Source organism: Toxorhynchites rutilus, chromosome 2 (assembly GCF_029784135.1).
Source record: "Toxorhynchites rutilus septentrionalis strain SRP chromosome 2, ASM2978413v1, whole genome shotgun sequence".
NCBI classification, from domain to species: domain Eukaryota; kingdom Metazoa; phylum Arthropoda; class Insecta; order Diptera; family Culicidae; genus Toxorhynchites; species Toxorhynchites rutilus.
The window spans coordinates 108,233,128-108,258,292 of NC_073745.1; the positions used below are offsets into that span (position 1 = coordinate 108,233,128).

A 25,165-nucleotide genomic window follows, 5' to 3' on the forward strand; every position below is an offset into this window, starting at 1 on the left:
TAGTATTTACCAAAAAATTCGTTATATTTACTAATTATTTCTCTCAGTGTAGCTTCTATCGACATAATAAAACCTAAGATCATAAAACTAATGGAATCAGCTAAACTAATCAAAATATGTTCGAGTAAGGCCTTGTTCTCACTGCAGCGGGGCGTCAGCGTGGCTTGGGCGGGATGTGTTGGCTCGGTTAGACCTTGTTTACATGTCTCAAATATATGTTTTCCTTAAGGTGAAGGTGGAAGGAAGCCATTGTAGCAGTATAGGTAAAAGCACGTGTTTTCATGGGGTAATAGTGTTCGTGAGACAGCAAATCACACAGCTTGTTTTAATTTTGGAACGTAAATAGATCAATTCTCTTACCAGACTGTGTGGCGCTTCACTGACACGAATCTTAGAACACATTTGAAAAAAATAACAATTCAATACTGAAGTAAAATGTATGAACGATGTGTTCCGATGAACAATTGCAAATATAAATATATCTAGAATCTGTATTTGCATATAAAGTAAAATTCTGATCATATGCGAGCGTAACATGAGTAAATTTTTAATAAATGAGTTCTATCGCACAGTAACTCGATGTTGATTCCTTAATATTCCTTAATATTTTCCTTCGTTGGTCGTATTTTTTTCACATATTCACGTTGGAGAGCCTCAACCATTCTCTTCGTTGACCGAGGCATTTTGATTGAATGTAATACTTTTCCGTTTACTATTTTTGACAGCAAAGGCCGTCGTGTCTGTGCTTTCCGAGCTCTGCAATACAATTACCAATGTTTTTTTTCAATTCATCGCATAAGCTTTGCGGAGCCGCTAATTCAAGATTTGTATATACAAAATTTCAACTTAAATCTATGTTTAGTAGGTTTTGACCGGTTACTCGCGGTTTACTCGAGGTTAGAAGGGCAACAACTGAACCAATGGGCCTGATCACGACCGTCACTTCACGGTGAAAACGGAGTGAATTGTATACAACTTTATTACGGCTGCCACCGTGTGTGTAGAATCCGGAAGAGTTCATCCGTCGTGACAACTTTGATGAATTCGGTGTTATTATGAATACCACTTTACTGTCATGTCACGGAGAAAAACAGGTATTTTTGTCACTTGTGTTTTAGATGGTGAAAGCTAGATGGTGAAAGCTAGTCACGCGGAATGGAGTAAGTTTAATTTCATATTTATTTAGCTTTTTTGTCAACATTTTGAATCTAGTCTTGTGTTTATAGGAAAGAAAAGATAAACAAACAGTAATTTACCCTCTTGGTGGCATTTTTAGACGAAATCCTGACAAATCCGAAGGACGTAAATTTGATTTTTTGAACTCGGACGATTATAATGGTTGGTTATGTATAATATTGATTTGTTGATATTTTGAGTATTGAATAATAACCGTGAAGTTTTTCCAACACTGTAGAGCAGGTTTTTGTAACTCAATCATTCGTATGATAGCTATAACGGACGATAGTTGTAAAGAATAAGGCCATTATTTTTTTTCATTTTTACGTAATAAATATTTTCAACGATATTGTTTTGAAGACATGTTTTTTTTCTATCATTGCAAAGCATTCACAAGATGCTGTTTTGAAATTATTTTTTCATAATTTTGATATCCGTCTAAAAAAAATCTGTATCACTTTCTGCTTTTAGAAAATTACTTGAAATCCATCAGATGTTTTATATGAAGATTATGTTTCTGACAGATGCTGTTAATGAGTTTCTGTTTAAATAATTAAATCAAACCTCGTGTCCCGTATATCAAGTTACACGAGAATAGGAATAATACAGGGTTGGAATTCAGAATTCCATATGAGAGTAGCTCTAATTATACTGATCGTGAGGTGGATAAATTCGGGTTTTCTAGGAGTTAAAGAAGGTATTGTTATTCAACAAAATTGTAGAAATGGTTCTTACAAAATGATTCTAACCTTGACCTTTACTAAATGCTTCTCACTATTCAAACAAGTAAGACAGAGTTAAGAAAAAGAATATGCGAGAAGTTCATTATTCTACGTAATAGTCATGTTTTATCTCTAGAGTAATTTATAGAAAAAAAAATATAACTTTCCCATATGTTCAACAACTACATTATTCACGATCAACCAAGTATTCTTCCTCATCTTTGAACTAGCATTTGATTAAGCAAACTAACGCACCCATGAATCATGGGATGAGCCCGAATAGTTGACATTGAAATACCGAATTATCGAGGTATAATCGCAAATTTGTCATTCTAAAACATACGTTTAATTAAATGGAATATTATCTCATACACTTAATAATTTTACCTACATAATGTTTAAACGTCCGAGATTATGCAACAAACTTAACGAAATTATGCAACTGACATGTCTCTTATAGACGGGAATGAACTCTTTCACTTCACGGAGTTTATTTTTACACGCAACTGTCCGTGACAATGATGATAGACACAAAAAGATTAAGTGACGTGTAAGTGACGTGAAAGCGTACGTGGTAGTGATGTTTGTTATCAGGCCCAATGTGAAAGTTGCTAAAACTTACATTATAGACCCATTAAACCTAAAAATAATAATTGTATTGATATCAACACAATTTTATTTTATTGATTTTTATGACATGGAACGCTATAACTCAGGAATAATATTTCATTTCTAGCTGTTTCGATGATGTTGTCTGGCATCAGTGTCGAAAAAATAACGATGCTTTCACCAATACAAATAAAACCATTGCGGAAAATTGAAAAATGAAAATTTAACTTCCAGAGCACTAGCTCGAGTTTTCCGACGTTTTTCATTATACACTACGACGACAGATGAAAATTTAATATCTTGTGAGTAATCGATTATAGTTTGGTTGATATTACTTGATAGAAAGTGTACGAAAACGATCATTTTCTACGCACTGTTTCGCAAAATTATTGATTATCGGGCGAGGGGTAAGGGAGGAAGATGAGAGAAGTGAGCGCCATTGTGGCAGCCATTTGTGGTTTCCTTTCACCTTCACCTTAAACCTATGTAACTGAACATGTTAAAAACGAACTAAAAAAGCCTTCTTTTACTGTTTCGAATCTCTGATTCGTTTGGCATTTTTCTCGATAATTATTGTTTCATATCGCATACCTTCGATACATCTCGACAGTTTATTTAGTTTGGATAAGAATTACAAAAAAAAGTTGTTTTTTCAGTTTTGTGTGTCGAACAAAATAAAATCGAGAAGAAATTTGTCAAAAACTATAGATTGTCTCGCCACTGTTCCATTGGTGGGTAAGAAGCTTTCAGCATGATTGTGAAGATCGAACTCGAACATGGCGGCTGATCCCACCGGTAACTGCATTCTGGCGACTAAGCCTGGATGATTTTATTTCTGCGCTGCTGTCTTTATCGCTACAATGTAACAAACTGAAATGATACAAAAAACAATATTGAATGTAGGCACAATCAGCTTGAGTAATTTGGGATTTGGGTATACCTATTTTCCGAATTGTACTGTCGAAATTCCAGAATGCGAATCGGGAGAGGGTATGGCAATCTGTTACAGTGACTTGCACGGAATCTCTTCGGTCCATCTAGAGGGGCATAATATCGTTTCAGTTTCAACGGAGCTAGAATGCATTCCTCGCAATCTTTCTTTATCATTCTAATCTGCCTACGAACGTATTCTATAGTATCTCGCCACCAGATTCGAGCACGTGGTGTTATATCTGCTGAGTGGAGGGACAGTTTTTCGTCGCTCAGCACCGAGAGGTTGTTCTCACTGCGTACGGCTGCATACTTTGGACACCACTCCTGGTATGGATCGAAGAACATGAACTTATGCTCCACCGAAGACATCCGGTGGTGATGACTTCTTTTCAGCGACGCTTGCGTTGGTGTATTGAGACGACTGATTAATAAATCCATATTGCTGCCACGTCGTTTAAGACGACGTTTTCGGGCTTCAATTTCCTGTGTGTCATAATCTTCGGATTTTTTCTCCGCACGTCTGGTGATTTTCACATTCGTTCTAGCTTCCTTTCCATTGTTGTCCCCGAATATTCCGCGAACTTCAGCTATTTTGATCAGATATTTCGAGTCCAGACGAATGACTTCCTTTCGTTTGATCAGCGATAAGAAAACGCCGTTATCCGTGAAGTCTAAACAATTGTCGCGGTTGGGGCAAAAATCCGGTATTTCTGCAGTTTCAAATTGATCGCTAGGTGGTACTTCAATCTCTTCTACGGATTGCTTCCGTGACTCACCGTCCGCTTCAAACTCATCCTCAGGTTCATCGGGCTTAGAAGCTTTGCTGGTGTCTTGTCGACCCATCAGTCTGTTCACCACTTGATTGCCAGCTGCTTCTGCTAAAGCGGCCAGTTCTCGTTCTTTCGTTGCTTGAAAATGAACGTCGTATGCTCTTTTATTGATATACTCGATCACTTTGTCCACCATGACACTGTTCTCGGTATCCACAATCGAATGTGTTTGGTAGAGGATAAATTGAACCTGAGGCCGGGACATGCAATGCTTCAGCGTTTCGCGTTGCTCTTCCAGAACCTTGGCAACTCGCTTTCTGCTCTCGTCCGTCATTTCCGATTCGGACAAAATCTCCAACATCGATAGATCGCCACCTCGACTACATATCAAATCGATTGGATCATTCACAGCAGAATACGAACTCGGAGGGTTGGCGAAAACGGCAACCACCCGTTCGATCATGGCAGCTCCATGCGCAATGTCCACGAAGTTTTCCGCGTACAGCTTCACGTTGTTCACACCCAGTGTGGCCATATACCTGCGGTACTCCTTCAGCTTGTTCCCGCACCCGAACGCTATAAAGTTACGACAGCGTTTGCTGTTGGCCAGCAGAGAGGCCAAGTACGCGGTCGATCGTGGGGAAGAGATGTGCGTCTGCAGGACATCTCCGTTCAGCTGGTAAAACTCCAACAGATTGATGAATATCATCGGCCCAAGCATGAACGATCGATCCTGTATGATCATCTCGTGTCGTTGAAAAATTTCCGAACGCACGAATTCGGTACGGTTTTCGGGATAAATTGCAATGACCTGCGGACACAACTTGTCCCATTTGTACCGTCCCACCGAGAGCGGTATGTAAAACCTCTCCTTCGGATTGAACAGGTTCATTAAACTCGAACCCGATATAACGGGTTCCTCGATAAGATCGTATCCGATCGCCTTCAGACGTTCGTTTGCTTGGCCCTTGGTTTTTATGCGGAATGTATTGATCCATCCGGTTATAATAGGATTGGACACGACAATGGCCACCTTGTCGTCCTGTAGATGCAACGGTAGTAATGTTATCAAACTGTACGCACTGTTCTGGATACGAATGCGGGTGAGGGCAGCGGCAATCTTCACACTGTTACTTTCCAAGCAATTTTCGATTTCTGTGTTCGTAATATAGGTCATTAGTACATCTATTCGGGAAGAATCAATAGGACACTTTTACCCAACAGATCGGCTTCGTCAAATAACATTGTTTTCAAGATCACTTGCTCTGGCTCACGTTTGCCGAATTTTCTCAGATACATATCATAGAGGATGAGCCAAACACGAGTCGTTTCATATTCCAGCTAAAACGGCAGGATGCAGTAGAGACGAAAAAGGACTATTTAGTTAAATAATCAAAAGAATTGTATGATAATAGCACAAAAAAGATGGTGTGGAATACAAGGTGCGCCAATAAGAATGTGAAAATGTTTGCCTCTTGTTTTTGAGTTATTTTGTCGATCTTTTCAGGGTTTGCTTTTTAGAGAGAACTCATCAATCATTAACCCTAATCTACATGGCGAATAACGTAAGATGACGAGTGACGTGAGGTAGCAATCTTTCTCGCTTTACTCTGAAAACATTCTTAGAGCCCCCGCAGACTGCATACTTTTTATCGACTGATAGTTTGGTCGGTTTCTTAATCAGTGCGGAGAGGGGTGCATGTGTGGTGCAGAAATTTTGCAAAATGAATGTGCTCCCGTGGCCGGATGGTTAGTGTTCCACACTATCATGCCGGGGGTTCGGGTTCGATTCCCGCTCTAGCCGGGACATTTTTCTTCAAAGAAAATTCTTCCGACTTGCACTGTGGTCACGCGTATTCTAGAGCTTGCCACTCCAGAGTACATTCAAGACGTGTTATTCGGCATAGAAATCTCAACCAAGTACTACTAATAAAATTGACGCAAGTAATGCTACGTTGAGAAGGCAAAAGTTCCATTGAAAGATGTGCCCGGTATCTTTGAAAAAAATAAGAAAGAGTCGGGAAAGACGGACACTTGAAGGGAAAGATTATGTTGAATAGTACTATTTTTTTTGTAAATCGTTTATTGTTATAGGCTCAGTTATATAAATTTGATAAAGCCAAATTCTAAATTTATTTTTAATTCTAAAGCGTACTTACAATTAACTTACTCTACGATAAATAGGATGGGGATTTGATCAAATTCGAGGTTAGTAGGGTGACATATTTTTATCATAGAGAGGATGCGACATAAGGAGATTTGAACAATTTTGATGGTTACACACGGAGATCGATAGTTTTGAGGAAAAGATAGGTTCAGTCTAACTGAGCCAATACATCTCGCACCGGCACAATGGGTTGTTTCCAACCCGCACAATGGGTCCAAAGAGGGTTTTCTAAACTCAATCGGGCTACAAGATACACCTCGCAGGACCAAACAACATGCTCAATGTCGTGATAACCTTAACCACAAACGAATGCGAATGAAGTCCCGACTGAAGTACAGACGTTTAAAACATGGTATGAGGTTAAGCTTGGGGTGAATCTAGTTGAAGATGATTTGACGCTGATAAGTATTCTAATAAAATCATCAACATTAACGGCAATATAAGTGGCAGATACATCGCCTTTTTCAACAAGATGAATAAATGTTTGAAAGGTCATCAACTGATGTCTCTGGTTGAAAGCAACCATAGTTTTAAGCATCGGGTTTCAGTTAAATCCCGTAGTACAATAGGTGTCCTTCTTGTGAAAGAAAATAAGAGCGCAATCCTTAAAAGAAACTAAGAATGCTCTCGATAGAAGGTCCAAGAGAAAGAAATCGTGTACCCTGCTCAAGCAATTAAGCATCAGGTTCACCGATGAAATCACAAAAACTCTTCAATTTTCCGACACGAATCGTGTAAGATATGAAGAAATTTTACAACGGAGCTTTGAATATCGATTGCAGGTTGAAGAAAGTTATGTGAAATCTCTGCGAATACAACAATGAAAATCCCAATTCTGCATCAGATGCTCATTCGAATAAAATTATTGAAAATAATGATAGTGGAATATTAAGGGATATAAGAATTTTTGGTATACTCAAAATATGGTACAGACTCATAAAAAGACGGGACAATCAAAATCGGTCGAAAAAACGGTACTGTCCCCCTAAAAAAGGTACGTTTGGTCAGCCTACCTAATACTTAGTTCAGATTTATATGCAAATAACACGCCTTGAATGTATTCTGGAGTGGCAAGTTCTAGAATACGTGTGACTACAGTGTAAGTTGGAAGAAATTTCTTTGACCAAAAATCCCCGACCAGAACGGGAAACGAACCCGGATCCGATAATGTGTGATGCTAACCACTCGTGCACGGAAGCACCTAAACGTGCATGGTCAAAATCATTAGAGATATCGGCTATATGCCCAAAAATTACAAATAGAGACTGATTAGCTTTAGTTCTGATGTAGGACGTAAAGTTAATAGATTACACGGATTGGTTTTTGTCATCTCAAAATTTTGAAAATTACCCAGAGAAAGTAATTTAATTTTGATAATGGTAAGCGTTAAATGAAAGAATAATGTTCTGCAGAGCTAATTAGGTTGAAATATATAAATTAGCAACATTAGAAACATCTTTTTATTGCTGTAGAAAATGACGCTTTCTCTGTGGCGGGAACAATAAACACATCTTCAGGGACAAAATTATCAATGTGAATCAAATTATCCGTATCGAATGAATTTTCTAAGTAAAGGTGTAACAAGTATTGTACAGGAGGTTAAAAAAAATCGTGAGCGAAAACAATGTCTAGTAATGATTCTTTTCGCGTTTTTTAAGAGCCATTATTGGGAGAAAACGCAACCTGCCATATATTTGTGGGCCTGGCAGATATTTTTAATTTCGTTGCTGGAGGAAGTCGTTTGGTCGTCGATGGTAATTTAATATATTAGGCTGTCAAAAAAGTCCTGCGATATTTTTTTTAAATTTTCATTTGTTCATAAAATTAGTTACAATCATCTGTTTTAAGTCAAATATGCACCGTTTTGTTCGATGACTTGTTCCCAACGAGATGCCAACTTCATAATACCCCTGTTATAGAAGCTCGCTTCCTTATTGGCAAAAAACTCGGATAGCCAATTTTCACAGGCCTCTTTTGTGGCCAACTTCTGACTATCTAGCTCGTTCGCCATGGACAAAAACAGGTGGTAGTCACTTGGTGCAAGGTCCGGACTATACGGCGGATGTAAAAGAACCTCCCATCCGAGCTCCCGGAGCTTCTGGCGCGTCACCAAAGAGCCTGGCGTTGTCCTGATGTGTAGCCTGGCGTTGTCCTGATGGAAGACAATGCGGCCTCTGTTTATCAAAGATGGCCTCTTCTTCATAAATGCTACCTTCAAGCGGTCCAGTTGTTGGCAGTACAGGTCCGAATTGAGCGTTTGGCCATAGGGAAGCAGCTCATAATAGATTATTCCTTGACAATCCCACCAAACACACAGCAGAACCTTCCTGGCCGTTAATGAGGGCTTGGCCACCGTCTGAGCCGCTTCAGCGGGCTTCGACCACGACCGTTTGCGCTTCACGTTGTCGTAAGTGACCCACTTTTCATCGCCAGTCATCATCCGCTTCAGAAACGGGTCGATTTTGTTGCGATTCAGCAGCGATTCACATGCGTCGATACGGTCAAAGATGTTTTTTTTGCGTCAACGTGTGTGGCACCCATACATCGAGCTTCTTTGTGAATCCAAGCTTCTTCAAATGGTTAATAACGATTTGATGATTTATCCCCAGCTCTTGGCCGATGCTACGGCTGCTACTATGCCGGTCTTTCTCGGCTAATTCAGCTATTTTTTCGCAAATTTCAACGACAGGCTTTCCGGAGCGTAGCGCAACTTCGACGACCTCTACACCAGAACGAAAACGTTGAAACCATCGTTGTGCGGTGGAAATGGAAACTGTATCGGGTCCATAAACTGCACAAATTTAATTGGCAGCTTGAGATGCATTTTTGCCTTTGTCATAGTAGTACTGTAAAATATGTCGGATTTTCTCTTTATTTGGCTCCATATTTGCGACACTATAACTAACGAACGACTTAGCCAAACAAAACACTGTCAACGACTATATTATAGAGCGCCTCAAAAAAAAAAATACCTTTCCAACAAGCTATAGTATGACTCGATACAATGAATACAACTAGAACTACGCGCTTACAACGACAGCTTAGTGGAAGGAAATGCAACGCGCTGATATGAGGATTTCAGGCACGGTTGATAATCAACGGCTCAATCTCCATCCTGAGCCGTTGAAGCTATTCAAGGTACCAGGTTTCATTCATTTTCGATGAAAGGTTACAATATTCTTGACCAATATCTTAATTTATAAACATAAACGACTATACAAATCGAGCGTCAGTAAGGTTCAGCGTTATGATCATATTTTTCAGTATCACTAACAAAAGCAAATTTCTTATTGTTAGGGCAATTCGTCCAACTTTTGAGGTCCACTTTTCAAGGGTTCTGGTAAAAAGATTCAGGAGTTCTTTTACTAATGATTATATACGGATCCGAAGTATGTAACATAACCATGCCAACAATGTTTAAAAATAATTTCCATTCAATGTTCGAAAATTTACAACTTCCTGAGCATGCTAATCTCAATGAAGGCACTCTTATTCGATTTTGAATTGTGTGTCAACGGGATAAATAAACGGTTCCTGAAGTGAAAGCTAGCTTTACTAAGCTCCACTCTATCACTACGTATTCCCTTTTTATAAACTACAAAAGAATTCGAGAAAAAATTGCACTCAAAGTACAGTTGAAAAACAAACGGTTTGTTTAACTGCCGTAGAAGTGACCATAGGAATACATTTCAGAACGAAACAACGAAGGCTGCCTATAGGTCATAGGTTTAGCGTCCGGAAGCTATTACTGCAATCTAAAGAAAGATTTTGGCGAATCTAGAGTACAGTCCATACGAAAACTGAATTTTATGCGCAGCTCCTTAACGAAATTCCCTTTGCTGATACTTCTCGCACCTCGTTCCGCGCGATGTCGGTTATGATCCTCTGCGTGCTCCTTTTGGCACAAATAGAGTAGTGCGGGGCAAAAGCACGCATTGGACTTTTTAATGGGATCCACAAGAAGAAAACTGATTTGAAGAAATGCACTCCAGAAATGCTGTCGAGCCGACAGACAGAGAGGGAATCTCGAAGCGTTGGATTGCGGCAGTCCTCGGTATTTCTGAATCAGCTCTGAGGAAGAGGCTCATATCAGTAAGTGATTTATGATTTGAATCTTCCTTTAATGATATTTCTACTTTTGCTGGGATGTGCCAGCGAGCACCGAGGGCGGTTCAGACCAGTATTTACGAGTGAGCAGTCTGAGAATCTGGCGAACCATTGCAGAGCACTGGACAAAGTTTTCTATGGCATGACTCTCAAAGATTTGAGGCACCTGTCGTTTGATTTTGCGGAAGCCACAACCTCCAGCACGAATTCAACCAAGTTGCAAAACTGGTAGGAAAGGATTGGGCTTCTAGCTTCATGAGGAACCATAGCCTCAAACCCCAAAAAAGCGCAACGAAACAACAGGGCTCCAAGGCAAAGCGTTGGAATCCTCAAAACCGAAATCCAAGATGAGGAAGAAAAATAAACAATTGCTTCAAAATTATTCAGAATGAATTTCAAATGAAAATTGTTTTTATTTTTACCATGCGTTCAATTCAATAACGGTTAAGTTTCGTTTATGTTTGTGTTTTCACAATGAACTTCAAATAAATATTGTTTTGTTCAACAATGAGTTTCAAATGAATCAAGTGAAGGTAACTATGTATTTATAAACTGTCCGTTCCTCACGATTTAACTCAAGAATGGAGTAACGGATTTAAACAGCTAGTCTGTTAATAAAAAGAATTCTGTTTCTAATGTTGGACATTTTCAGGTATCTATTATTTATTGTTACAAGTTTTTTTTTGTTACACGTTACCTCAGAAGTACAATTCAATAAATGCGCACTTTTGCCCCGTACGGTGCGCACCTTTGCCCCCACTATGGGGCAAAAGTACGCATTAGTCATTTTGTATTAAAAAAGGGTTTTTGTTCAACTACAAACGAAACTCGAGAAATTATTGTACTACGTTTCGAAGGTAATGTATATAGTTACAATTTGGTTAGCAAACTGAATTTTATTTCAAGAGTTATTGGTTTGGAAGGATGTGTGATAATGAGTTTCAAAATAAACTGCTCACGTTGGATGTTCATCCCAGTTTCTTTCACTCAAAGTAATTTAGTTTACATGTTAGTTCTTAAATCTAGTACTGCGCTAGCTAATTGCGCATGGTGGGTGAAACTTGGAACAATCAATAACCAATCAGAACGATGCAGGAAGCAAAGACAAATACCAATATGCTCACGCCAACGTGCTGCTGGTAGGTCTTGCTGTGCGCTATCGTGTGTGGTAAGGGAAAGGGCAAGAAGGAAAATAAGTGCATGACACATTGTGCAAGTCCTATGAAATTCGATGCCATTGGAGAATGGTATGGCGATTAATGACTTGTGACTAGATGCGTTGGGACACAAGTGTTCTCATTATGTTGTAACACTTACGAGGTATGGAATTGTTCAGCTGTAATCATTTAACTGTGAAATGGCATGAACCAGTGCGGATATACCATGTAATGAAATTTGAATAAGCGCATCAAGTGTATGCATGAGAATTAACAGAGACTAGGTCAACTCTGTTTCTAGGTTTCTAACGAAAACATGAAGATCCATTATTTATGATCTTTGGGAAATCTGTTACAGTACATTGGACGACAACAGTTAGGTGCGCACCTTTGCCTCGCACTACTCTACAGCTTAAACAAAGAAATGGTCTCGTTTCTCCAGTGTGCAGGACGGCTTAATTTCTCGCTCTATGTTTCCTCAACATGACTAGGTCACAGGCTCAGTTAGTTCATGCGCATTTAAGAGGGTAGAACTAGCTTCTTCCTGGCTTCTATAATTCAATAGATAGATCTTCACCAAAGTTCGCTGTTTTCACATACATTCACCTTCTGAATTGCTAGAGTTAGCACTCGCTTTCCGTATTGCCTTATGGTTGCCATGAGTATAACCCTCAAATACTCACATCGACTATGCATTTACGACTATCTCTGCGGAAGGCGCTGGTTATTCCTTTGATAGATACTTTCACGTTGATATAAGTTGGTGAGTCTATTCCCTCACTCGATTGCCCAGGCGTTAAAGTCACAACCGATAACAATAGGACTCCACGTTCTGACGTTAAAAAAAAAGTTAAAAATCCTATGGAAATTTGTACCAAAAATAACTATAATACTAGGAGCTATTAAATTGAATGTAATTGCCCAAACCTCCAAAACAAATGTAGTTTTACAAATCAGATAATTGTAGCTTTGCAATAACCAAAAGTAAACCGAAAAAAAAAGGTTTTTTTACTGAGTTATAAGCATTAATTTGACGAACGTACGGATAGAAAAGACCAAATGGCTAGAAAACGCACAAAATCAAAATTTCGTTAACAGGTCTTCCTAAATTTTGGATTTAATTGCTATAAATGCTGGGGTTTTTTATGATCAAACAACTGGAAAAAGAATATCGCGACAAGAATTTTCATTCCAGTTGGCAGATGAGTTTTCCACTAAAAATCGAAATTTACAGGAGCAAAAAATTAAGAGTACACCCAGGTTTTTTTTACGCGGGGAATACGTATCTCGTATCGTAAAAAACCGCGTTAATTGGAAAATCCGCGTGAAAAAAAGCATGTCACCGAATGATAGATATCAAATGGGACTCTCTTTAGGTAGAACGGGAGTAAAAAGTTGAGTGTTGCTCGCCGTAGCTTTTTCCTGCAATTTCGTTGGTTACTGGTAGCTATAGTTCGGCTTTCCTCACGAATGATGTCATCTGCTGTTGCTAAAAGATTCCCTAGTAATTTGTACGCTCTTCTGCAGATGCACGTGCAGTACCACTGTAGACAAGTCACTGCATATGTCTTTCGGTTTCGGATAATTAACTACTACGTTTGGTGTAGCTTTCTCGACTGTGCGGCCCAAGTGTCGCTCGTTTGGTTTTATTCAACTGTCTTATTTTCTATGTACCTAGCTATATTACATATAATAATTTCTAGGCGTGGTCAGACGCACTCTAAAGAAAACCATGTGCGGAACATCTCTTCCGTATGCCAGAATTAATAACAAGGAAGACCGGCACCCAGCGGGGTTCTTGCACATGTGTTTACTATTCGTGGCCTTGCCGAAGCTAGCGGCAAAGCGGAAAGAAAGCAAATGTACAATCACGCTTGGTTCGCATCGAGTTACGCTAGACCCAGTAAAGAGGCTTGTAGTCGAATAATATTATTTTGAATTTTGTTTACTATTGCGCGAGTGGTCTAGTAGTCATATTACACCACTTTTAGACCGTCCAGAGCTAAGTAGACAGGGCAAGACATTCACGAATCGCTGCCCGTAAAAACCCCGTCCCGTTGCACCGCCCGGCGAGCTCCAAGTCACCCAACACCAAAAATCCACCTAAGAATCGTGACAAGGTGCGGCACTAAGTGCTAAGCTCCGTCGCAAGCACTAATTATTGTAATTTGCTTTGAGGGAAAATGAGAGAAAAATGTAAGCTGTAAGTCTTTTTTACGCAGCTGCCGCGTAAAAAAAACCGCGTTAGTTGGAAAATCCGCGTAAAAAAAACTCGTAAAAAACCGCGCAAAAAACCGCGCAAAAAAACCGCGTAAAAACAAACCTGAGTGTATAGATAAAACATTAGCAGATTCAATAACAATTTCTGAATGAATAAAAACCAGCCAAATTGGGTATTGCGAAAAAATATATAAAACAATCAACGCGTGAAAACATGTTTGTGGGAAATGTTTAAGGCGGAGGCCTTTTGTTTGTAAAAAGTGTAATAACGAATAAATTTCCTAAAGTCCGAAAAATTGAATATATTATAATTATTACCTGATAATTATTTTATGTAGAATTCTCTTTGATGATTTCTGTATTATTCATGTTCAACTTCAAAAACCCTATACCAAATAATACAAGTATTGTAACGTGATTTGCTATCATTCCCTCAAACATCAAAAGTATTGTTCTGAGTAGGAAAGTAGAATTTTGATAGATTGCACTTACCTGCGGGTAATTTTCGTAGAAGCGGATGTTTTTCAGAGCCTGTTGTAAAACCAGCTTGACTTGAATGAAAGAATAAACCGAAAAAAAAAGCAAAAACCATGTTAGACAACTTAAAGATAGAAAATCAGATTACTTCATGTTACAGCATATTTTTCACAAAAAAGCCAAACTGGATCGATTGAACAAATTGAAAATTTCGAACTTGACGAGTAGTTATCTGACGGAAATTAATTCCCCTCCAACTATTTTTTGAAAGGGTGTTCTTTCCCACCGCGTAGGAAAGCTATCCGATGAAGTCCAACTAATATAAACTCGCACTATCACTTTCCCCTCTCGGTAGCAATCACTACTGTGGGTGTAACAGCTTGAACACCTATCTAACTTTGCAAGTTATCCTCGCCACTCCAAATAGTTTTTCTGCACATTTCAAGTTTATGAACTTGAGTGTTGCTCGCATAAAAAAGTTTCTCCTTGTCCTGTGGATACACGTCAGCTCAACAGGTGTGATGAATGGATCCAACTTGTTTTATTGCAAGGTGAAAATGCTTCTGCTTGAAGTTCTGGATGTACGCAGTTGATTCTGATTGACTTGAGTCGATACAAACAATCGTGAATAGCTCGTCGGAGCAAACATATTTTTGGTTTTTCGGTAAGGGGAAGAAGGAAAGAGAATTTGATTTATCGCCCGAAACCATGAGGACGTATAGGTTTCAAGATTACTCGTAGCGTATTTCCGAAATGATGGAACCATAAATCATGCCCAATTGATTGCGGACCGTATCGTGATATTGAAAAATCAGCGACATGCACATGTAAATTGGTTTGCCTGCTGATGTTTAATGGGGTCGTCGGGGAATCGAACCAACACAATAGGCTACTTCCCAACGTTGCAGGAATTGATTGATACACGTACTTACAGCGGAAGACATCGTAGATCATGGAGTAGACCTTTCGCATCTCAAACTCATTATCGAATGACACTTCCAGCGGTGGTTTCTTGAGCAGTTTGCCGGCCCGAGCGATATCCTCCAGACGCCATTGATTGTACTCATCGATGTTGCAAAAATCGATCGGATTGTCCAGATAGCAGCAGCGTCGTTTCCGCCTGAACGCAGCCGAGTCCCCGGGCGCCGGGGAAGAAAATGGGGAGACTTCGTCGATTGATTTGGCCCGCGGTTCCCAGAGGGTGGTTTCCTTCAGATCGAGAGACGTTCTCAGCTGGCTAGAATATGTGAATTATAAAAAATGATCTCACAATACGATGGATGAAAATTGCGGAAATTGTGTGATTGTTCTTTCATCATAGTAAATTTCAAATATTGGTCAGGATAGTAATTCATTTGTTCGAAAATTCTCCGATGATTACTTACTTACATGACATTCATTTATTGGTAACTGATAAGTACAGCATTTGCCCATTTGAAACTGTGCAGTCGATGATTGCAGATAATCAATCTTTAGTTGTGTTCATCAACATTTACAGACAAACATGTCTGATATTACCTTCATTCGAATGACGACTAGAAGTTGACCTCAGAAGAGGGTCAACGGATTGCATCATACGTAAATTGCTATTTCTTTTGAACCTTTGTGTTTATTTCATTTAGATTTTCCGTAAAAAAAATAAATGTGTAGTTTTACAGTGTTTAAACAAAAGTAACAAAAATTAAGTCCAAAAAACGGCTTGCACGCAAAACAATTTCGCGGTCGTACTAAAAAAGAAACTTTCACATCGTCTAAAAGCGCCCTCTTTAATTTCTGAAGTCACACAACGGTTCTACGATTTTCTTGGCGAATTTGTCTTTATGACATTACCGGATTGGTGTAAAGCAAATGATGTCGTGATGTGATGCCGAAGGATATTATTCCCCAAGATATATCGGAGCTGCGGCCGATTGAGTATTGGGCGATAACTAAACAGAATCTTCGTAAACATCCTGAAGTAGTCAGAACAGTTGAAGAAACTTTGGATATCTCTATGTATTATTGTATCAGCCGAAATGAATATTAGCATGCGTGAGTGTGTTCCAAAATTCTCTATATGACCAAATAACAAAATTAAAATTAATGGAAGTTACATAATATTAATTTCTTCCGAAGATCTGTTTATGACAAATTGTACAAATTGACTGATGCCCTAAATAAACACTGTGAACAAAGGTGGTACTCTCGATACAATTTAGAAAGTTAATTGATTCATCTAGGAACCATTTCAACGCCGTCCAAGGGATCCTGAAACAGCAGGGCTGCAAATGTTACAGCCAAATCGAGTTCCATACATAATGGCATCAAATGCACTTTCACATGAATAAAGAATTTCATTGATATCCAAAACCGTTTTTGTTTTATTTAAATAAAACTTTTGTAGCGCTCTTATTGCAAAACCCTATACTATGGTGGTAATAACAATGTCTGCATCTGGAGAATTCCTACCACCAATGTTCATTTTCTGTAGACGGAGAGTGAACGATGCACTAAAGGTAGGTGCTCCTGAAGGATCTGAAGGATCTGAAGGAATTGTCTGCCTGCAATTCCAGTGGCTGGAGTACACTAACAACCTGTTCCGAGTGGTTCTATTACTTCTTGTCTAACACTCGACCGTCTGCTGATTCACTTGTGTTGGTGTTGTTAGTGGATAGACACTCCATACATAAAATTTGTCAATGCTAGGAAGGCGAAGAAAAACTTTGTCCTGATCGTTTCGATTCCACTACATACATCGCACAAAACTCAGCCGTTAGATGTCGCGTTGTCGCCGGCCCGCTAAATTCACATTATGTAACGGCGGTTGGAAATTTTTAAAGACAAATTCAGGTTTGTAAATTTGTGTTAGCCGTTTGGTCAATGAGACTATAATGTATGCATTTGTCTCCAGAATTTTCAGGAAAGGCAATCCCTCTTTACAACATTTGCGCATTGGTGAATTACAGCTTTCTTAAATCTGCGCAAACCGCCCAAACGGATTCCGCGCCACATGAATCCATCCATTTGATCCATATTGTGAATATATATGGATCAAATGGATTCATGTGATTTCGCGGCACCAAATTTCTTGGCACGGACGAGATCGAGAGGTCAATATAAAAACACAGAGAAATTGAACTCACAAGCCGATTACTATTGACTAGATCGATGCAAGTGAATATTCCGTTATATAGAGCAATGGTGACATCATTATTGATCCTGTCTCCGATCAGCTGTAGATCAACCAAAATCCAGATGAAACCGGTCAAAATACAAGCGAATTAGTCTATGCTACTGATGCAATGGTTGGTGATGATACTATCTAGTAAGTACAGCAAGAATTTTCTACGTTCATTAAAGTCGAATATAACGATGAATTTTCAGTCGATAACGGAATCTTAAGTGATCCAGCCCATCTATGCCCCTCAGGGAATGAGAATTTAGCACCCGTACAACGAAATTTTAGAACTAAAAATCAAATGAAGAAGTGAAGCACACAACCAGTACCTTGAGATGGTTCCTGATACAAACTCTTGTCTGACAAAAAAAAGTGTTGCGATCAAAATATCAAAATGCCAGCAGCAGTATTTGAAAATTGACCATTCTTGCTATCTCTCCGAGATCAGTGGCCAGATAGTTGGAGAAGCCTATGAACAGTCGTCGCAAAAACGGCTTCCAGGAGAGACTATGCTGCTGAATTGACTTCTTCATTGCATCGTAGGAAATTGATCGAAACCATTACTTTGAAGGATATCAAAAATATCCATAGATCATGACGGAAGCACATAAGTCGAAAGAAACGGGCTAATGCTACCGATACTATGGATGACATACTATGGCCAAGGTTGGTCAAAATGTATAAACTGTCAAGAATGGTCCCATTTGAGCTGCTTAACGGGCTCTGATGAATGTTACACCTACAAGTAACGTTATGACACACACAAACATACAAGCAAGCGCGCAAGTGCGCTACTGCCAGATTTCTTTGTAATTACTTATTATATATTGTGCCCTATTATATAAATCGAATCGAGGATTCGATACAATCACTATCGCTATCACACCGAGCAAAATCTCATATTTTGTAAATCGAGATAATCTCGTACCGAGCTCGAATTTCATGTGTTGCGATTGCATATATTTTGACGTTTCCGAAATGATTCTCAAAGGAAAATATCATGGACGCAAACCAAAACAAAATTAATTCTCTGAAGGTATGCAACAAGCAAACCAAACAACTCGAAAAATTCTGAAAGCTGCACCGATAGCTATTACTCGCTCGATGCTATCGAATTGCTCGGTATCTATAATAGCAAAATAGGGCTGACGAGCAAAATTCTCATCGCCTCGATTTCTAAAATAGGGCCCATTGTTAACAATTAAATCACTCTTGAGAAAAACGAAGTTTGAATGAAACTTGAGGTTTTGACATAGGACTATATCTTTGGTTTCTATATAAGGGGGTCTCTCTACTCTACTCTACTCTACGAAAAATGTAACGATTCATTAAGAGTTTTCAAACGCATATTACTCAAAATCGTTATTGCGACATATGTTATGTTATATACCATTATACAAGAAATTTATCCAGCAATTTTTTTGCTTAAAACATGAACAGGGAATGCTCCGGTGGCCGAGTGGTAATCGTCAAACCTAACATGCCGGGGGTTCGGGTTCGATTCCCGTTCTGGTCGGGGAAATTTTTCTTCAAAGAAATTTCCTCTGACTTGCACTGTGGTCACGCGTATTCTAGAGCTTGCCACTCAGAATACATTCAAGGCGTGTTATTTGGTATAGAAATCTCAACTAAGTACTAATGAAAATGACGCAAGTAATACTACGTTGAGACGGCGGAGTTCCTCTAGGAACGTTAGTGCCATATAAGAAGAAAAAGATGAACAGGGAATGTAGTAATGAAGCTAACAATTTGACGATTAAAATGGGTATGTTTTCTTTCGATTTCACTAACCACTCGTTTTTCTCCCCGACGCAAAGAGTAATCTTTTTGTCTGAATTCGGGCGTAAGCTCAAAATGTGAGTTGATGCATATAATGAATTTTTCTCCATTTACCGGCTTTTATTAGTTATTATATTGTATGTTGCCCAATCAATTCGTGCTCAATTCATAATATCGAGCATGTTGTTTGGTTATGTAAAAAAAAATGCAATCAATTAATTTTACTGGCTGCTGATTTAGAAGATCGAAAGGATATACTCACGCATACCAGATTATGATAGCTGGAGTAGTCGCGATCTTAATATTATGCTCCCCATATATGTCTTCCTAAGAAACCTGCTTCACTTCCTCGAATGCACATGCTCATTCTCCTTTCCCTTTCCTATACATAAGCAGAACATAGCATCCAATGAGATCAATTCACTACAGCAGCAACACGAACATCACAAGAGAACATCCCATCACTGGGCTATAAAGTTTTTACAATGTTCCGGATAACGTGGCAACGTGGAGAAACTGCTATATTTATCCTATTTTTATCTATGATATATTTCTGTAGTCATAAATTTATTTGACTTAGGCTTATATTTATGTAGATCTTAACTATTTAGACTTGTGTTTAAAAATGATACATGATGACTCTTTGTCTTCTTCTGCATAGTTAAATAAACAGAAGAAAAGGGTATTAATGGCTTTAATGGTATTTTCGAGTACATGAGATGAACAATTGAATAACTGTAAAATGTCAAGCGTTATATAAACGCCCTAACTGCGAAGTTTTCAATGGCCCGATTTACGGTTTCCCCTACACAGACATCAAAATCGATGTACCTGTGGAAATCCGCTTTGCAAATATACTTGCAAGTCGGGGTTTTTTTTTGGGGTTGAGTACTTTTGTACTCGCTCGTCGTTGTTCAGACCGGAATATGTTTTCCTAAAACGTACTTTTAAACTGAGAAGCCTGGGAAAATCGTCATTTCAGATACTAGAGGTGAATGAACTTCCGCGGTTCGAGAACTACGTTAACATGAGATGTGCAATAATTTCAGAGGGAAATGTAAAATATAATGATCGTTTGACAATTCTTCCGATCCCATATTTTGGTAGTCCTAGGCATCATATCAAACGTAAAAAGACATTCATCAAATTTACTTGTAACGAAGAACATAATCTGTTACAAAAACTTCGAAGCATTCTAAAATAATATTCGAAGTGGTAAACAAGTGGATTGCATAATATGATTGCGTAGTTCTGAGTCGAAAATATGCGGTCGTGTCCTAGATACAACCCTTTACAATTTTTAATTTATGTAACATGAAGGCCTTCACAATTCTCTGCCTTGATAAAAAATTGTTGATGCCGGTGAGAGACGTGTTGGCTCGGGTAGACCTTGATTACATGTCCCAAATATATGTATTCCTCAAAGCTATCGATCTTCGTGTGTGATTGTCCTTACACCCTTAGTTTTTCCTTTTCCTTTTCCTTTGTGAGAGATCGGATCCCTTCTTAAGAATAAGATGAAATGTAAATACATATTAGATATAAGATAGGTTTAAGAATTGAGTGTGATGAATGTGATTGAGAGTGTGATTGAGAGTGTGAGTGTGATCATTGTCAATATATCCTCATATCTCCTCCTTTTCCTGAAGAAAATATGTCACCCTTCTAAACTCGAGTCGACCGCGAGTAATCGGTTTCCTATATTATTAACATTAGAATTAAGGAAAAATGTTTATATACTAGTAACAATACAGTAAGGAGTTCGGCTCCTTTAAACCTATGTAACTGAGCCTGTAAAAATAAACGATTTAAATAAAAAAAAAAAAATTGTTGAATTAGTTATGAGCAAGAGTTAGAACAAACAGAAAGGGCTATATTTCCCCATTGTTGTGGTGCGTTTTGCCTTTTTGTTACGGTTCATTTTGCCTTATACGAGGATCGTTCAAAAATTCTATTTTTCTACATAATCGCCGTAACGTTCGAGGCATTTTTCATAACGTGGCACGAGTTTTTCTATTCCGAGCGCGAAGTGCGTAGCGTCCAACTTCTTGATGTACGATGTAACTGCGTCACGAATTTCTTCAGTGTTATCGAATCGTTGACCGCCGAACACCTATTTCATCACCGGGAATAAAGGCTGATTTAGACGGTGCCAGTCAACGCGCTAGTAGAAGAATCCAATCACTAGAGTCTAGTTATTAGAGCCATGTAAACACCCGGCTCCAGTTACTTGCGCAAGTATCGCATAAGTAATTGGCGACGCCAGCGAATAGAAAATTTTCTAGATACTGGCGCCAATAGATAAATGACAATTGCTTCCAAACAGTGCGTCATATTAGACATTTGTGTGAAATCGAAATGCCAGGTAGTTTCAGTGTTGCCACATATTTATTTGTACTGGAAGGGGAAAAATCTTTTTCGGCTATGGTGAAGACAATTATTAAACGGTGTTATTTGGCTTGCTCTGTAATTTGTATGTTTGTAACATGTTTGTTTGTAGCGCTTTACCACATTAAAAGAAATTTAACCCCCTTCCTGTTGACCGATTGGTCTGAAATTTGGAACACACCTTTATCTCTGCAGTCATTATAAAACTGGGTATTTCATTATTTTAAAAATCCAGGATGGCGGCTGCTACAAAATGGAGGATTACATATTTTCTCAAAACCCCATCAACATGGGTATCAAATCAAAGGGCTTGACTAGTAGAACACAGTTATGCATGAGGAATGCAAATCCAAAATGGCCGCCTCCACAAAACGGTGGTTCACATATTTTCTCAAAACCCGGTCAATATTGGTATCAAATGAAAGGGCTTGACTAGTAGAACACAGTTATTCATGAGAAATGCAAATCCAAAATGGCCGCCACCATAAAATGGCGGATTACATATTTTCTCAAAATCCCATCAACATGGGTATCAGAGGAAAGGGCTTGACTAGTAGAACACAGTTTTTCATGAGAAATGCAAATCCAAAATGGCGGATCACATATTTTCTCAAAACTCTATCAATATGGGTATCAAATGAAAGGGCTTGACTAGTAGAACACAGTTATTCAAGAGAAATGCAAATCGAAAATGGCCGCCACCACAAAACGGTCGTTCACATATTTTCTCAAAACCCTTTTAATATGGGTATCAAATGAAAGGGCTTGACTAGTAGAACACAGTTATTCATGAAAAATGCAAATCTAAAATCGCGCCACTACAAAATGGCGGATTACATATTTTCAGAAATTTATGGAAAATTATGAAAAATGTAAATCCAAAATGACCGCCATCATAAAATGGCCCCATATTTTTTCAAAGCCCATCAATATGGGTATCAAATGAAGCTGCTCGACTGGTAGAACACAGTAGATCATGAAAAATCCCAATAAACATCGAAACATACTTTTAATTCTACTGTCATTATAAAACTGCGTATTCCATGTTCATGGAAAATTTGATTTGGCCGCCGCTAAAAGATGTCATTTTGGATTTGCATTCCTCATGAATAATTGTGTTCTACTAGCCAAGCCCTTTCATTTGATACCCATATTGAAGGAGTGTGGGAAAACATGTAATCCGCCATTTTGTAGCGGCAGCCATCTTGGAGTTTTAAAATCATGAAATACCCAGTTTTATAATGACTGCAGAGATAAAGGTGTGTTCCAAATTTCAGATCAATCGGTCAACAGAAAGGGGCTCAAATTTCTATTCATGTGGTAAAGCGCTACAGACAAACATGTTACAAACATATGAACGTACAAACATACAAACATACAAATTACAGGGCAAGCTAAATAAAACCGTTTAAAAACAGTTCCTATCGGTGCTTTATGAGAAAAATCTGTGTTCTTACCGTACAGAACAAAACAAAAAAAACTGAAAAAATATACCTTTCCGGATAAATTTGTACATTTGCCAACACTGGATGGTTCGATGGTACAAGGAACATCAAATTCAATTCCCTCAACGTATACATGGAAGAATCTTCATTCGCGTTGACGGCATTGTGCTTCATGTGTTCGAATTGTGAAGCGAAAATGATAATAGACAATGAAATCATGGAAATATCAGGAAATTTATATAAGAACAGCTGATGAAGGTTCAGTACGACGTGTTTTAATTAGTAAATTAACAAGAAGTAAAATTTTTCATTCAAATTTTGACAATTTAAAACTGCCTCCGGGCCTACAAAACCAATAAAGATTAATTTGCCTCCCAAAATGGTTATCGTCACCAGACGTCGACAAGGTCATTCGTCATCGAGGATAAAGTGACAGCCAAGCTGTCCAGTTGCTGAAAATGTGTATGAACGCACAGCACCAGTCAACTGGTGATCTAAATATGGCGTGCCGTTGACGTTCAAGTAACTGGCGCCAATTACTGGTCAATGTGTAAATCAGCTATAAGTGACCTAAAATTACGCCCAAATGGCTACTGTGTAATAGATAAAATGTGTATCGATAGAAAGGAATCCCTTACGCCAAAAATGGCTACTGTGTAAAATATACGTACACGAATAAATTCGGCTGTTACAGCTGAATTGCTAAATAAGCTTAACAAAATAAACAGATGGGATAAAAAAAACTGGATTTTGGGTTACGATTTTTTGAAGTAAAGGTCAATGATTTTCAATACACCCATTTAAAAAATCAGTTGTATTTTCAATTGGTCATACGAGTATGAAAATTGTGATTCTAGGTATTTTAGGTCCATCTTATGTATCAAGCTTTAAAAAAAAGTCGGAGAGGGTCGGGTCAAAATTTACTGTTTTTTGTCAATTTGGCGTGGAATTTTTCTTAGTTTCAGAATGTATATGAGTTAAGATCCCTACATTAAGACTCACCGCCAGGTATACAGCCATAGAAGAAGGAGGGTAGCCATAGAGCAAAAACAATGGGTAAATAAAGGAATAGCAGCTTCCTAATAGAGATATAGGAAATCCGCCTGTGGCGATACGGGTAATTAAATAATGTTTCTTGTCAGATATAAAAAGGTGAAACAATGTGAAATAAATTAGTTCTAGTCTAGAGCTCAAACCTATAACATGTTTCTGTTAAGTACAGAACCTTTAAGTCATCAACTTATGCATGTTTAAATCACACAAGCATTTTTGTTTTTATGTGTTGTAGTGGCACAAATATGGAATCGTCGCTAGCGTATTTGGAAAAAAAGATGCATCACGTGCCTTGGCAATAAGGACACAACGTACGACGTATGGAAAGCTTGTTCAGGGCCACCAAAGCATTCACTGAAGGGTTATTTCAAAAAGTTCGATGCATTCTAAAGTAATATCTGAAATATTGCCGGTTGTGAAAAATTTATTTTCCAGCGACTTTTGTGTTCTTCGGTAGAAAACTGAAGGTGACAGTTTGTTCTGCTGTGGTTCTGTCGTCTCCGCCACCGCCACGTAACCGATTTCGTTCGAATTTTTTGTTGTCGTCTTGCGAAAGGTGTTGGATAGTATAATTTATGGATTATATTTTTGGGAAATATTTTTTGACGTAGGATTACGTCTTTCGGGAATATATTGGGGTACAAATTGAAAATCGAAATTCGAGCAAATCGCGAAAATTGTCCAATTTCAAACGCTTATTGCTCAGTCATTTCATGATGGATTGATGAAATTTTTGCGTCAATCGATTTCGGCACTCCATAACCACTTTTTATATTGAATAAAATAATATATGACATGAAGGTTTTGATGTAACTGTTCCCTAACAGAGACATTAAAACCAAGCTGCCTGGGGGAAATCGACATTGCAAATACATGGAAGTAGAGGGAGCTTTTGTTCCCACCGAAATGTGTTCCCTAACAGAGACATCAAAACCCAGGTGCCCTAGGAAAATCGGCATTGCAAATATATGCAAGTCGGGAGCATTTTTCAATGACCGATCGTGT

At 38.5% G+C, this 25,165-nt stretch overlaps 1 protein-coding gene across 4 annotated transcripts in view; it reads right to left on the bottom strand.

Moving 5' to 3' along the window:
* Window positions 1–54: 54 nt before the first annotated feature.
* The window catches only part of LOC129770776 (uncharacterized), a 28,949-nt gene continuing 3,838 nt past the window's right edge, over window positions 55–25,165 (bottom strand). The window contains exons 1-6 of one of the 4 annotated variants that reach the window (XM_055773837.1): window positions 15,728–16,650; window positions 15,271–15,575; window positions 14,354–14,412; window positions 5,428–5,551; window positions 3,448–5,365; window positions 55–3,377 (exon numbers count right to left, since the gene is read on the bottom strand). In XM_055773837.1, coding sequence (XP_055629812.1) covers window positions 3,254–3,377; window positions 3,448–5,365; window positions 5,428–5,551; window positions 14,354–14,412; window positions 15,271–15,575; window positions 15,728–15,738 — 2,541 coding nt within the window. In that variant the 5' untranslated portion in view covers window positions 15,739–16,650 and the 3' untranslated portion in view covers window positions 55–3,253. Of the gene's footprint in view, window positions 3,378–3,447; window positions 5,366–5,427; window positions 5,552–14,353; window positions 14,413–15,266; window positions 15,576–15,723; window positions 16,651–25,165 lie in introns of those variants that run through there. The other 3 variants (XM_055773836.1, XM_055773835.1, XM_055773838.1) reach the window with 3 other exon arrangements.